Raw genomic sequence first — 12,594 nt, forward strand, 5'->3', positions numbered from 1 at the left:
GGGATATATAGATCATGGCTCAAATCGGTATGAGAATATTAAGTCATGGAGACATAATGACATAGGAGATTATTCCGAAAAGGGATTTCTACGTAAGGCCGACTAGAGTTATGGTAGAGAAGACAAAGGAGGTTTCAGTGATGAAGATTATTATGTAATAAGGCAAACATCAAAATTTGCATAGAAACATAGATCGTAAGTATCCGGGGCGTGAAATACCCGCTCCCCTACCATCTCAATGAAGATATTATAAATAGTTTTTAAGGTTAACGTTTACAAACCGCTTATAAACACTCCACCGTTGGTATCATGTATGAGACACCGACTAATAGTGCAGTCACGGGAGTCACCAGATAACGTCACAGCTGCGGAGCATAATGTATGGAAAAAGTATGGTTTTGCTGGTGACATTACTTAAGTCATCTGAAGTATGTCATAAATACCTCACTTCTTAATGTTTCATTAATAAACCAAGTGTGTAACCTTTTAATATGCATCGAAATAAACATGAATATAATTATCTTTACGCATGAAATGCAGATTAAATTGTTCAAACTAAAATGGAACGAAGCAGTGGCAGAACTTTTGCAGCGAGCGGTCTCCTTAATACCAATCTGCATAGTGTGTGTTTGCCGGAGGTCAAGAATGTAGAAACTAAGTTGAACGTGTGGTTAGTTTTACTTAATAATATTTTAACTTTCGTTTACCAGTATTCCTTATTGCCAGTTTCGTTAACTGGATATTATGTACATTTGTTCCGTAGATTCCATTGCCTCTACATGCTTCGAGTGTGAAACCTTCAAGGATTATTTGCCGTACGTCTCGATTTATCCTAAATATCAAAGACAAAAATTATTCACTATAATGTAATATAAAAGCAGGTACAGACAAACAAAGTCGTATATCAATCAATCGACTGATATATTAGGGTCAGCGAAAGATCAGTTTTATTTTGAATGAATGACATGTTCACCATCATCACATTTTACCGATCATGGACTTTCTGATAAGGTGAAGTCATTATATGTTAGTATTTGCCAGTCAATCTTACGTAACATTGCGTGGTACAAATATCTAATGTTGAGGGTACTACCCCATCACCAAAACCATGCTTGTCAGCAATGATAGATATCAAAATCACATCATTCAAACTTTCGTTGTGAATGTCCCTAGTAAATCAGTCCACCTCGAAAAGCAGACACCTCTAGGAAAACTTAACTGTGTTTGTTGTTCTGGATAAGAATTTGGTTTAAACGGAATGGAAATATCTGCCTTTGTGGACAAGCTCTCTAGAGGTGTAGCGTTTGTTTGTTTCGGGTTTAACGTCGTTTTTCAACAGTAGTTCAGACATTTAACGTCGGACACTGCCTAACCAGTGTTCCTGGATTCTGTATTAGTGCAAAACCTGTTCTCCGCAAGTAACTGCCAACTTTCTCACATGAATTATCAGAGGTGGAGGACGAATGAATTCAGACACAATGTCTTTTATCAAATCGCCACGGAGAACATACGCTCCGCCCGAGGATCGAACTCGCGACTCCGCGATCCGTAGACCAACGCTTTCCCTACTGAGCTAAGCGGGCGGGCTTCAGGGGTATAGTAAGGTGATCTGATGCTGAAGAATGGTGTTATATAAGACATTAATTAGGGGTTAGTATACGGCTGTGGTGTGTTTTCTGACCGTAATGACACACATAGTACAATAATGGACATTATCCTAATACGATATACCGAGCCATTTATTGACTGTTCTATCATGTACATTGCTAAACGACGCAGACATCAGAACGCGCGGACTTTACAGGAGAGACGGAAAGTGTGTCAATAGTATTATATTTGCCACACTGTGCCAATATAACTCAGCATTTCAATTAGTATTTGTATAATTTTAACTTATGTTTGTTGCTATTTATAATAATTCATATAAATATGTTTATTTTGTTGGGTTTAACATCGCACCGACACAATTATAGGTCATACGGCGACTTTTCAGTTTTGATGGTGGAGGAAGACCCCAGGTGCTCCTCCGTGCGTTATTTCATCACGAGCGGGCACCTGGGTAGAACCACCGACCTTCCGTAAGCCAGCTGGATGGCTTCCTCACATAAAGAATTCAATGCCCCAAGTGAGGCTCGAACCCACATCGATGAGGGGCAAGTGATTTGAAGTTAGCAACCTTAACCACTCGGCCACGGGGGCCCCAAATTCATACAAAAGCCACTTTTTAAGAACCAGTTACCTTTAGTATTCATAAATGAAATGAACATAAACTATAGTTAGAACTCCCTACTGTATACAAGTGTCAATCATTGACACATATATAACATCTGACACTTTGGCGTTCCCGTCATCGTTTGGCAACCATACATAAATGTTTCCATGATCTCTGTCTACGTAATATTCTCCCTGATATAAATGACGTAAGATATAAATGGGATTGTACACATAAGAAATACACGTAATAAAATCATAGGCAGAAAACAATTTTTGTCAATATGAATGCTTACAAAATAAGTATAAGAAAGCTATGATGTAAAAGATTTTCTTTTCGTTTATATTGCAAAACCTAAGCAAACTCAATTTCCGCGAATAACTGAATATCAGTTGTTCATTTATGTTTCAAGCTGTTTTTATAATTAACACGGTTACATATTCCAAGAAAGGAAGGAAACGCTATGGGTAGTTGAGAGTTTTCCCCTTCGATACAATCAACTGTATATATTTTCTACAAATAGTATGATGTCAATATATATTTTTTACTTGAAATCCTTTCAATATATGGACTAGCCAAGATTTATGTCTGTACTAACCGGCTGATCCAAAGCAGAAAGTATGTTGACGAATCTAAAGTAACCACCTTGATCTGCATGTAAATCATTCCAATGACCTGTAAATTTAAATACAAAATCATCTGCTGTGTGGAAGTTGATGTCAGTACTACATTTGATTTTATTCGGCGAACGCCGTCTAAATTCGTTTTCGTTACCTATGCCACGTGACTTCAGTTTGCAAATCAAACTACTTGATAACGCATTATAGATAATTTATCAAAATGGAAGATTTATGCAACACTCTGCCTGATTGGACGAGAGTGTCAATTTCTTTCACTCTGTTGATTGTGCTACGCTGAGTGAAATGTAGACAAAGCGTTTATCCTAAACGACGCTGTTCACAGTTTTAAAGCTAACTTTGGCTCAGTATATTTAGCAAGAATATTGATACATGTATATCTCAAAATGATAAGTAAGTTTAATAAATATGATAAAAACCTGTTCAAATACCAACATATATCAAATTAAAGAAAGAGCTGAATACGGTCTGCGTATCACATGAATAAGGGTGTGATAAGAGTCTTTTATGTAGAGAAGTGCTTTTTAAAAGATTTTCCTTGTTACAATTGTCGTCTGTATATGAAAAGGTTTCTTGCTTTTGTGACTTATTCAGATTGCATATTAAAATGAGTACTTGTTTGCTTTGATATATTTGTTATAAATTATTTAACTGATTTATTATATATGAATACTTTTCTTTAGTATGGTATGCAAATATTGAACTCAGTTGAAATCTGTTTTATTATATATATGCTATATAATGACTGAATCTCATTACACTGAAATGAAGGTACGCTGCATACAGTTTATCTATGTGATATGACTACGGTCAAACTTTGCTTATGAAACAGAAATATTATAATATTTACAATTGTATGTTTTGCTTGACCTTCACTTTTTTATAGGTGTGACGTCATTGTCCAAAGATTCATGAATAGCGAATATGCATTTGTTAAAGCGGGATCAGTTGGCCTATTTTAGAAATAAATAAAAATAATAAATAAAAAAATCCTTTAATTGATTTTTTCTCATGTATTCTAATCAAACTTGATTTGTAGCATCTTTATTAGGCCCGCAGCCAACTTTGTTCAGCTGGGACATTTGACCCCTTTTAGGGGCTGCTAGAGCTAAAACTAGAAATGCCTTTATACAGCGTCTCATGAACAGCTTGGTGGATCTTTGTCATACTTGGTCTGGAGCATCATTATAAGGTCCTCTTCCAAATTTATTTATATAGGAACTTGGGCCCTATTAGGGACCACTATAGCTAAAAGTAGACATGCCTTTCTTCGCATTAACCACTAAAATGTAATGGATTTTTATCAAACTCGATGTGTAACAATATCGTAAGGTCTCCTGCTATTTTGTTACAAATGGGGACAGGGACCAATTTAGCTAAAAATATAAACACGTTTAATGACCTCTTCTCATGAACCGCTTCATGAATCTTCATCAAACTACTGCTGTAATTATTCGTCTAAGGATAAACGAAACAAAATTGCAACCCTACGAAACCTTTGCGAAAAATTAAAAGAGAACCATTTAAATTGTTAAAGTGCGGTGTTTAGTTTTGCAATTTGAAAAATGTTAGATGAAAGATGAATGTTAGATGAAAAATTCATAAACTTCTTTCCTTATTACAATTCGCCGACCATCATTTTTAAAGATATTTCTTGTTATACCTACATAAATTCTATAAAAAAAATCGGCTTGTATTTCACAAGTAAATATGAACAGGCACCTTTTGTATTGTATGTTGCTGGACTACTTTCAGTAATATGCATGACCTGACACATAAGAACTTCACTAAGTTCCATGTTAACATCGATGTACATTGAAGATTTCGTTCAATAGCAAAACCACAAACAATAAGGTGGAGGTATATAATTAAAGGGTTATTATAACAGTAGCTAGAACCGTGATTTTGTATTCGGCTCTCGTGGATTTTGCAAGGTCGGATCACACTCGGCTCTTGCGCACCTCGATACTTAGGATATTAGAAACAAGGATCAATAGCAGCAGACACGTTCCAAGAAGTCAGCCACCGTCTCAAAGCATTACCAAGTAGCAGTTACCGTTCGGGTGTGTACATGCTTGGTAGACGGACAAAGTAAGGCACAGAGAACTGGGATCAAACAGAGGAACTGTTTTACCGCCTCGGAACGGTCAGTGGAAAAACGGCACTTGTAAGTTTAAACCGGCTTACTGCATACATAATCTCGCTCTTAAACCGTATCTTGTTACAAGGTTTGAGGGAAGTGTAAGAAAAAAGTTATGCCTGCAAGGTTAATTGTTAACACACGAAATTGTAGCTTAAGACACGATATATACAACGAAGAAATGCTCATGTAAATATATATAGAGAGAGTGAGAGAGAATGAAAAGCTGGAGAAAGGTACTAGTACACGGGCACACAATAACAGAAGGCAGGGCACCAAGAGAAATACTACTATGTGACAGACGAAACAAAACAGAAGACAATAAAAGCTGCTCAGTCGCAGATGCTTTTAAAATATGCTAACGAAGGAATGGCAAGGCGGTCGTTAAAGAAGAGAATTATAATTTGTTAAACTTGTAAACTAACCTATTTTAACACCATGACTAATCCTTTCAGCCAGTGTTACTGTTTCACTTGTTGCATTCAAAGACTTCACTTTTGCTAAAATGTCTAACCAGCTCCGAAACCTACACAATTTTCAAAAAAGCATTACATTTGAAAGCTGTATTTGAGAATACACGATATATTGTGCCAGACCATGCAACACTGTGGTATATATTGTCAACCATATTAAGCACACAATCAACCAAGAGGAAGGCTTAATAATCTTTTTTCATTTGAAAAATCGTAAATTTTATCATTTAAGTTTTATGTAAATCATTGATTAGTGATTGTCTTTATATTGATATCGAAACACAGCCTATAAAATTGTCTCCTCTGATGAATATGTATGTAGAACAAGATCTTAGAAATAAATTAAATAATCCATATGATCATATTATAAGCCCCTGACTAGTGATCAGTTTCTGGTTCTTCAATAAATGTTCCGTTAGGTTTAAGTCAACAAAAAACAGTTGAATACTAATATTTTGCAAGGGCATGCTAATCCGAAGGAAGTGTATACTGTGAGAACAGAGCCCATATTCATCACATTTTTAAAATCTGAAACTTAAAACTTCAAAATGCATTTTTTGCACTTTCATTGTTCAGTTAGCTCGTATAGTGATGAAACTGTACATGAAATGCATTTCATAGCTACAATTTCAGAATTTGCACGTTGATGAATAGGGGCTTATTTTCATAATAATTGGTTCCGAATAATCTAGTAATTATATATGTATGTATAACGCATATACTTAAGACAGTCACCGTGGGCTTTAGAATTTTCCAGTTTGTATTTTCCAAATTCTATTGACAATCTCTAAATATAGATCACAAAAGACAACTTTGCAGCTCAAAGTCAATAACAGGAATAATAGCGTATACAGGGTGTAACATGTTTGGAAACAAACACTGTGAGTTCGGCATATCATTGTTTACAAAGGATAAACTTACCAGTATCCATAAACCCAAGGATCGGTTTCATTATTCCAGGATTGAGGTATTGATGAATTGTATTGAAATCGCAGCCCATCCTTACCGTCTGGAACATTCACAATGTTGATAAATCCCTAAATTACAACATGCGCTGAATAATCTTTTAAACTAATGTTGAATACAATGCAAATAAAAAACAAACAGTTCAGCATGAATCAAAATACTAACTGCTTAAGGGTATATACTGTTATTTCTAAGGACAATATAAGTAAGTATTTGTGCATTTAGGATAAGAACATGCAGCACAAATAATTAATATATTAATTATTCATTAAGAATGTTTGTTCTCCTATTTGTATTGTACTGAAATATTTCAAAGGGATTCTTTACGTCAATGTAGTGCTAACATTGACATTCTAATTAACAATCGCCTTTACCTCATCAGGCCATTGAGCAATATGTAGAGGTTCTCCATTGAAGGAAACTTCCATGGGCATTGCAGTGCGTGCCCATCCACCCCTTGTACTCATTTTCCCATAGTCAGTTATACCAATATCCGGAAGATGTGCGACACGAACCTAGTGTATATAATGAGAAACATTTTTGATATGGCATACAATAACAAGGACAAAAGTGCTGTTAAGAAGTTTGATTTCAAGTTATTAAGTGTAATGGGGCATTTCCATATAGTCGTCGATGATTTCATAACGTTATTTCATATAAATTTAATTAGCTGTACTGTCCGTCTTAGCAGAACTTACATTAGCATGCGATTTTGCTGGAAGTCTAGACAGAACGGCAGGATCCGTTACTGTTTTGAATAAAGCACTCGGGACACGTTGACCCCCAGTCTGTAAAACAGAGGTGCTTAACAGAGAATATGTATACTGATGACCAATTAATATAAGAGAGGTATCACATATTTTGTCCGGATTGCTATATGTCGGTTAAAGATTTACTTGAAAAGAAATACAATCTATACGACTCGTTTAAATTAAAAAGTTGCCGCTTTAAAAATGTAGGTAATCATTTACAACTATTTATCTTTTTTTTTTTGCTTTTGTAACACTTATGACCAAACATATCTAAAATAATAAATGTGCCTGATAATAAAGTTATGTTTCATTAAGCACTTATTGATTTATTTGCTTTACCACATGCACTTCCTGGTCATTGTATGCTCTGATCACAAGCTTGTCCCTCGAAACAACCAGCGTGTGGTCAAGATCGTAGTATCCTTGCATCAACTCGATATAAACGACTAGATATGAAATTAAATACACTTTAATGAACCTATGTATAAATACTGTACAAAATGTAGTTTTAATCTATGCTACTTAATCAGCGGGTTTAGCCATGAATTTTGTTTAAAAATTCAGTTTAAGCTTCTGCGTTATTCTGCTTTTTTGAAACGAAAGCCCGTTAATAACTTGAAAATGTATATAAAGACCATTGTATCGTGATGTAATCAGACAAAACCAGTTTGCATTCCATAACTTCACTGCAGCAAACTTCCTTAAATATAAATTTACTTTGGGGATTTTCCTAATAAAGTTTAAAAGAAATTGTACAAGGTACGTATGCTACTTGTCTGCCTTTTGAAAACTGACCCTACGATAAGCATCTTATTTTCTGCACAGCCAAACACACAACATTCTATTATGGTGTAAATGGAGGCGTTGCTTTCTTTAAGCTTTCAATCTGGCTTCCGTTCTTATTTATAGTTCATAAGTTACATTACTATTTTGTCGGAAATGTTTTTTCAAAGTCAAATCAAAACGGTAGCAAGCTAAAATAATTGATCATTTTTGGTTTTTCGCCACGTACTTGTGGATAATTTTACGAAACAAGTCTTTGTATGTTTCAAATAGTTTCCAGTTAAGGCTAGGAATGCTGAGATAAGCTTTACTAAGGCGTAAAAAAATATTCCGGTATCCCAACCTACCCTAAATTTTTGGCCCGACCCTAAATGTTTTTATGGCCTTGGAGAAATTTTTTTCAACTTTTTATGCTTTAAACATGGCCAGTGATGTTAGAAATCAACTTACTGATGCTCTAAAGGCATAACCCCCTATCTGTATTCATTTTTTGACACAAAAATAATTTCCGAAAAGTCTCCCTTAATAAAAAAAAAAATCCCCCCCCCCAAAAAAAATTTTCCGACCTACCTACCCTAAATTTTTTGAGCATGTTACCGGAAACAAAGATTTTTTTAGGCCTAACCTGAAATGTATTATCTTGACTAAGGCCTAAAACTGTTTGTTTCCGGTATCCCGACCTACCCTTACTTTTTGGCCCGGCCCTTAATGTTTTATGGCCTTGGAAAGGTTTTTGTTTTCAACTTTTTAAGTATCTCTAAACATGATCAGTGATGCTAGAAATCAACTTACTGATGCTCTAAAGGCATAAGCCCTTATTTGTATTGACTTTTTACACACACAAAAAAATAATTATCGAAATTTCTCACTTAATAAAGAAATAAAAAGAATTACCGGCCTTACCTGAACTGTAATTAATTTCACTTACCTGAACTGCTATTTGATGTTTGATTTGCTAGGTCCATCGCACGCTTGAGAGTTTTAATTGGAGTACTTATTGACTGTCTGAGTAAAAATGAACATTTTGTAAAAATGTTTACATGTAGACCTAACATTACATTGACAGTCGCTGCGATGCTCATCACGCTTTCGTCTTCTACAGATATTCTTAAAGAATTTATGAAAACGGCATTGCTTCAAACTGTTCATAGTCGGGCATTAGTAACTTTCATACCTAATAAGTACAGTCTTAATAAATCTTAAATCTTGAAAAATGCAAGACACTATTAAACAACTGAAACATCATGAAACAGGGAATTCTAAACAGAGATTTTTTAAATATCATTTCGAAATTACTAATCTGTGTAAAACGAAGAACAAGGCAGCAAGTGACGTGTTCCAAATCATGCCCGCCGTTATGCAGGATGATAATTCAAAACGAAATGATTTTAACTTTTTGCACAAGAAAATGTGCCTATTTCAAGATGATTGAACTAAAAATAAGGTGGCCAGTCAATAAAGTGCATTTTGCCATACATCTAGGCATGGAATCAAACTATCTAAAAACTAGGAAAGTCGATTTCATAACAGATTCCAGTCGCAGCTCCAGTAGACTGTGTTATATGGGGAGACCTAAATTGATGATTTCAAAAGCGCACTATAAAGTCCCTAAAAGGACTTAAAATTTATCTTAAGGATGAGTGGAGAAACTAGACCATTTAACTGTCGGCTTGGTCTACGCATTGCAGAATGATTTATTGCTGTAAGCGATCTCAGATCGAACATTTGTTACAACGAAATGTAGATCAGTTAATATAACGTCGTAAATATTTACGTTTGTATTTTGTTCTAATAAAAGCCGACCTCTCGTAGTGTATGAGCTTCCTTCTACAGTTAGGTATTACTGAAAAAAAGCGGGAAACCAAAGGTCGCCCAACACGACATACACAAAATGTACATTAAAATATTGCAGACTCGATTTAATTGAGCATGTTCATAACATAGTATCGAAATAAGGTGTATTCACAAGGCGGTGTACATAGAACCTTAGATGATACACAGAGTTTAATTCTATGCAATTTTGCCTCAAGAGATAACAGTTTATACTTCGTTCTAGTATCAAAATCCAAGGGAAATACCAATAAAATGTTAAATTTTATCTGTCAAAATTAAGTTTAAACTGTATTTTTATAGATTATCATAAACAAAAAGTCATAATTTATGATTTCTCAACTGACTGATATTATAATCTCACAGACAAAAAAGCTAAATTTAATTTTCTTACCCTTGACTTTGATCTGATCCCTGAGGACTGACATAGATATGCACATCAGACGATGCGGATTCATGGAGAAATATAAGCATATAAAGTAGCAAAAGTCCTCATTTTAACATCTACAATGTTCATGTACTTGCAAGAATGTCCTGTAAGTTGATCTTCATGTTGTATGCAGAAATACAGTCTATTGACCAAAGATAACCATTAGGGTCAAAATAATGATATCTATTTCTTATTTAGAATCACCACTTTGTACAGTGTACTGCTTTACGTAAGTCATGTGGACTCTTTAATTGACTGTATAAAATGGAATCCGTTGCGATTCTAATTGACGCGTATTTTTACCGTGGTATAAAGAAACCTAGCCCAACTTTAAGTAATTACCACATTTGACTGTCAATCTCAGGGCCGCAGATTCAGATCCACTGTTTCTTCACTAAAATACTATTCGTCATTCCATCGGGGTTGTCAAACGAAGTCCTGTGTGTTGTACTCCCGCCATAGAACACCAAGGGCCGTCTCTGGAACTAAGACCATGAAGTTTCTGTGAGGAAAGAAAAAATACAACTGGATATTCATATACAGTTACAAGCTGGCATGAATTGGAATTTACTTTTCTCGGCTCTGTTTAAAAAAACATGCATGACTATAAAATATGTTGTTGGTGCTACAAACTTTTTTGTTATAAATCAGTTACCTTCGTATCATTAAGTGAAGAACCAAATTCTAGTTTGAAGGAATACAGGCCTTCCAGTATGGCGTACCGTTTGGGTCAAACGTACACAGATACCACCAGTAGTAATAACATTATACCTGTGGGTCCAAATGGTACGGCATATTTCAGTGCTAAGGTCTTCCACTGTGTATTGCCCATGATTGCCTCGATCAAATCACTGCTGTTTTTTAATATTATACCGTACAATGTTGCGATACGTTCCAAAACAATCTGTACATAATGAATTTTAATATTTAAACAGTATCAAATACAACCTTATGATACCTTCATTTATACCCCTGCTTGCTTCTCCATACGAAAGTGTCAGTCACTTATCTGGTTGCAAGAACTTTTCAATAATTTGATCAAAGAAGTAAAAAAATATTTAGTTTTATTGCGCTTTGCTTTGATGTAAACCTTTTGAGAAGGCTTTAGTTTTTTTTTAGATTCTTGTATTTATTGGGCTTATAAGTCAAACATTTAGAAATAACACAGTAAAACATGTAGTAAAACACTTAATAAATGGTGTGCCGGTCAATAGTCATAACGTACGTCAATGGCATGCGGAGGACATTATCATTGGGAGTTTGATAATTATCAGAAAGACAAATTATGCGAAAAGTAATGTTGTGTAAAAGATAAGTTAACCAGATCTGAAATTGTATTGAGCAAAGAAGAACTTGATTTTCGTAGTTGTAACTTTTAACCTCTGTAGTTTAAAAGAGAGGACTACAAAAAATGTTTAGAAAGTTGTACTAGTAGTATTTTGTGAAAATTTCGTTTCTGTACTTAAATTTTGATCACAAAGATTGACGATCTTGCCACGGATATGTATTTAATTAATGTTTAGTTTATTTACTACTTTATCCGCCTATTCTGTAACAGCTATGGTTGTCCATGAATTGCAGATCCAGATATAAACGATAAGCAGTCCACTGGTCTCCGAGGCTGGTAGTAGGCTCTTTTTAAAATACAATTTTATGATCAAAATGTATTTTCCCCATTGTACATATGGACAAAGAAGTATAAAATACTTTTTATAGCTATATATTTGATATGGAAAAAAATGTGCAAAAATAAAAAATTCGAAAAACAATCAATTGCCAAAAAAAATTTGAAATTTTTTACTAGTTACCCTGACGGTCCGTCCACATACTGAAATGAAATGAAAGTGATAATTACGTCACGAGTTGGACTATCTAGGGAGTGGAGATATTGCCAATAAAAAAAGTAACTCGGTCGCTTCAAATTACCACCTGTACCGAATACTTGTTTTTAGTTAACCGGGTATAAACATTTTCCCGCCAAGCTGTCAAGAGAGATGATTTGCAGGTTCGATTCATGCCACATTGTCACTGGAAACTGTTTCAGATGTGTAGTAACTGGGAAAACGAAGACTTGTATGTTTTCGGACAGGAGCGGAAATTGTATAGATTTGGTAGATATTTCGATTACTGACCTTTTAAGTTGTAATACAGTGCTTTAGGGTATAGCGGATTTTAGGGTATAGAGGATAGGTTGATTTTTATATTTAGACTTGAATTATTGTATAAATTTTCATATCATTCTTTTACTGGCATGCAAACAGACATTCTGACATACATTTTAAATATTTGCTCGTTGTGTTATTTTTCATATGTCATCAAATGTAAAATAAAGCTATCCCTTATAGACTAAATCAGTGTATATGTAAAAAA

General features: G+C 34.7%; 1 protein-coding gene across 1 annotated transcript; it reads right to left on the reverse strand.

Annotated features, from left to right (window-relative positions):
* Window positions 1–666: 666 nt before the first annotated feature.
* LOC123551031 (uncharacterized) lies at window positions 667–12,055 on the reverse strand. The gene is made up of 10 exons (XM_045339639.2): window positions 10,189–12,055; window positions 8,893–8,969; window positions 7,521–7,627; window positions 7,128–7,217; window positions 6,804–6,944; window positions 6,385–6,500; window positions 5,416–5,516; window positions 2,811–2,887; window positions 2,291–2,406; window positions 667–832 (listed from the first exon to the last, which is right to left on the reverse strand). The coding sequence occupies exons 1-10, from the start codon at window positions 10,266–10,268 to the stop codon at window positions 682–684; spliced, it is 1,056 nt and encodes a 351-aa protein (XP_045195574.2). The 5' UTR covers window positions 10,269–12,055; the 3' UTR covers window positions 667–681.
* Between the last annotated feature and the right edge of the window lie 539 nt (window positions 12,056–12,594).

This window comes from Mercenaria mercenaria, chromosome 4 (assembly GCF_021730395.1).
Source record: "Mercenaria mercenaria strain notata chromosome 4, MADL_Memer_1, whole genome shotgun sequence".
Taxonomy (NCBI): Eukaryota; Metazoa; Mollusca; class Bivalvia; order Venerida; family Veneridae; genus Mercenaria; species Mercenaria mercenaria.

Bases quoted from the DNA above. Each gene is read 5' to 3' on its own strand.
- LOC123551031 (XM_045339639.2), bottom strand. From the start codon at position 10,268: ATGCTTATATTTCTCCATGAATCCGCATCGTCTGATGTGCATATCTAT. The intron at 2,888-5,415 runs GTTAGTTTACAA...TTAAATTTACAG, and splicing joins TAGTCATGGTGTTAAAATAG to GTCATTGGAATGATTTACAT. The intron at 833-2,290 runs GTAGGGAGTTCT...TTTGATATTTAG, and splicing joins ATGATTGACACTTGTATACA to GATAAATCGAGACGTACGGC.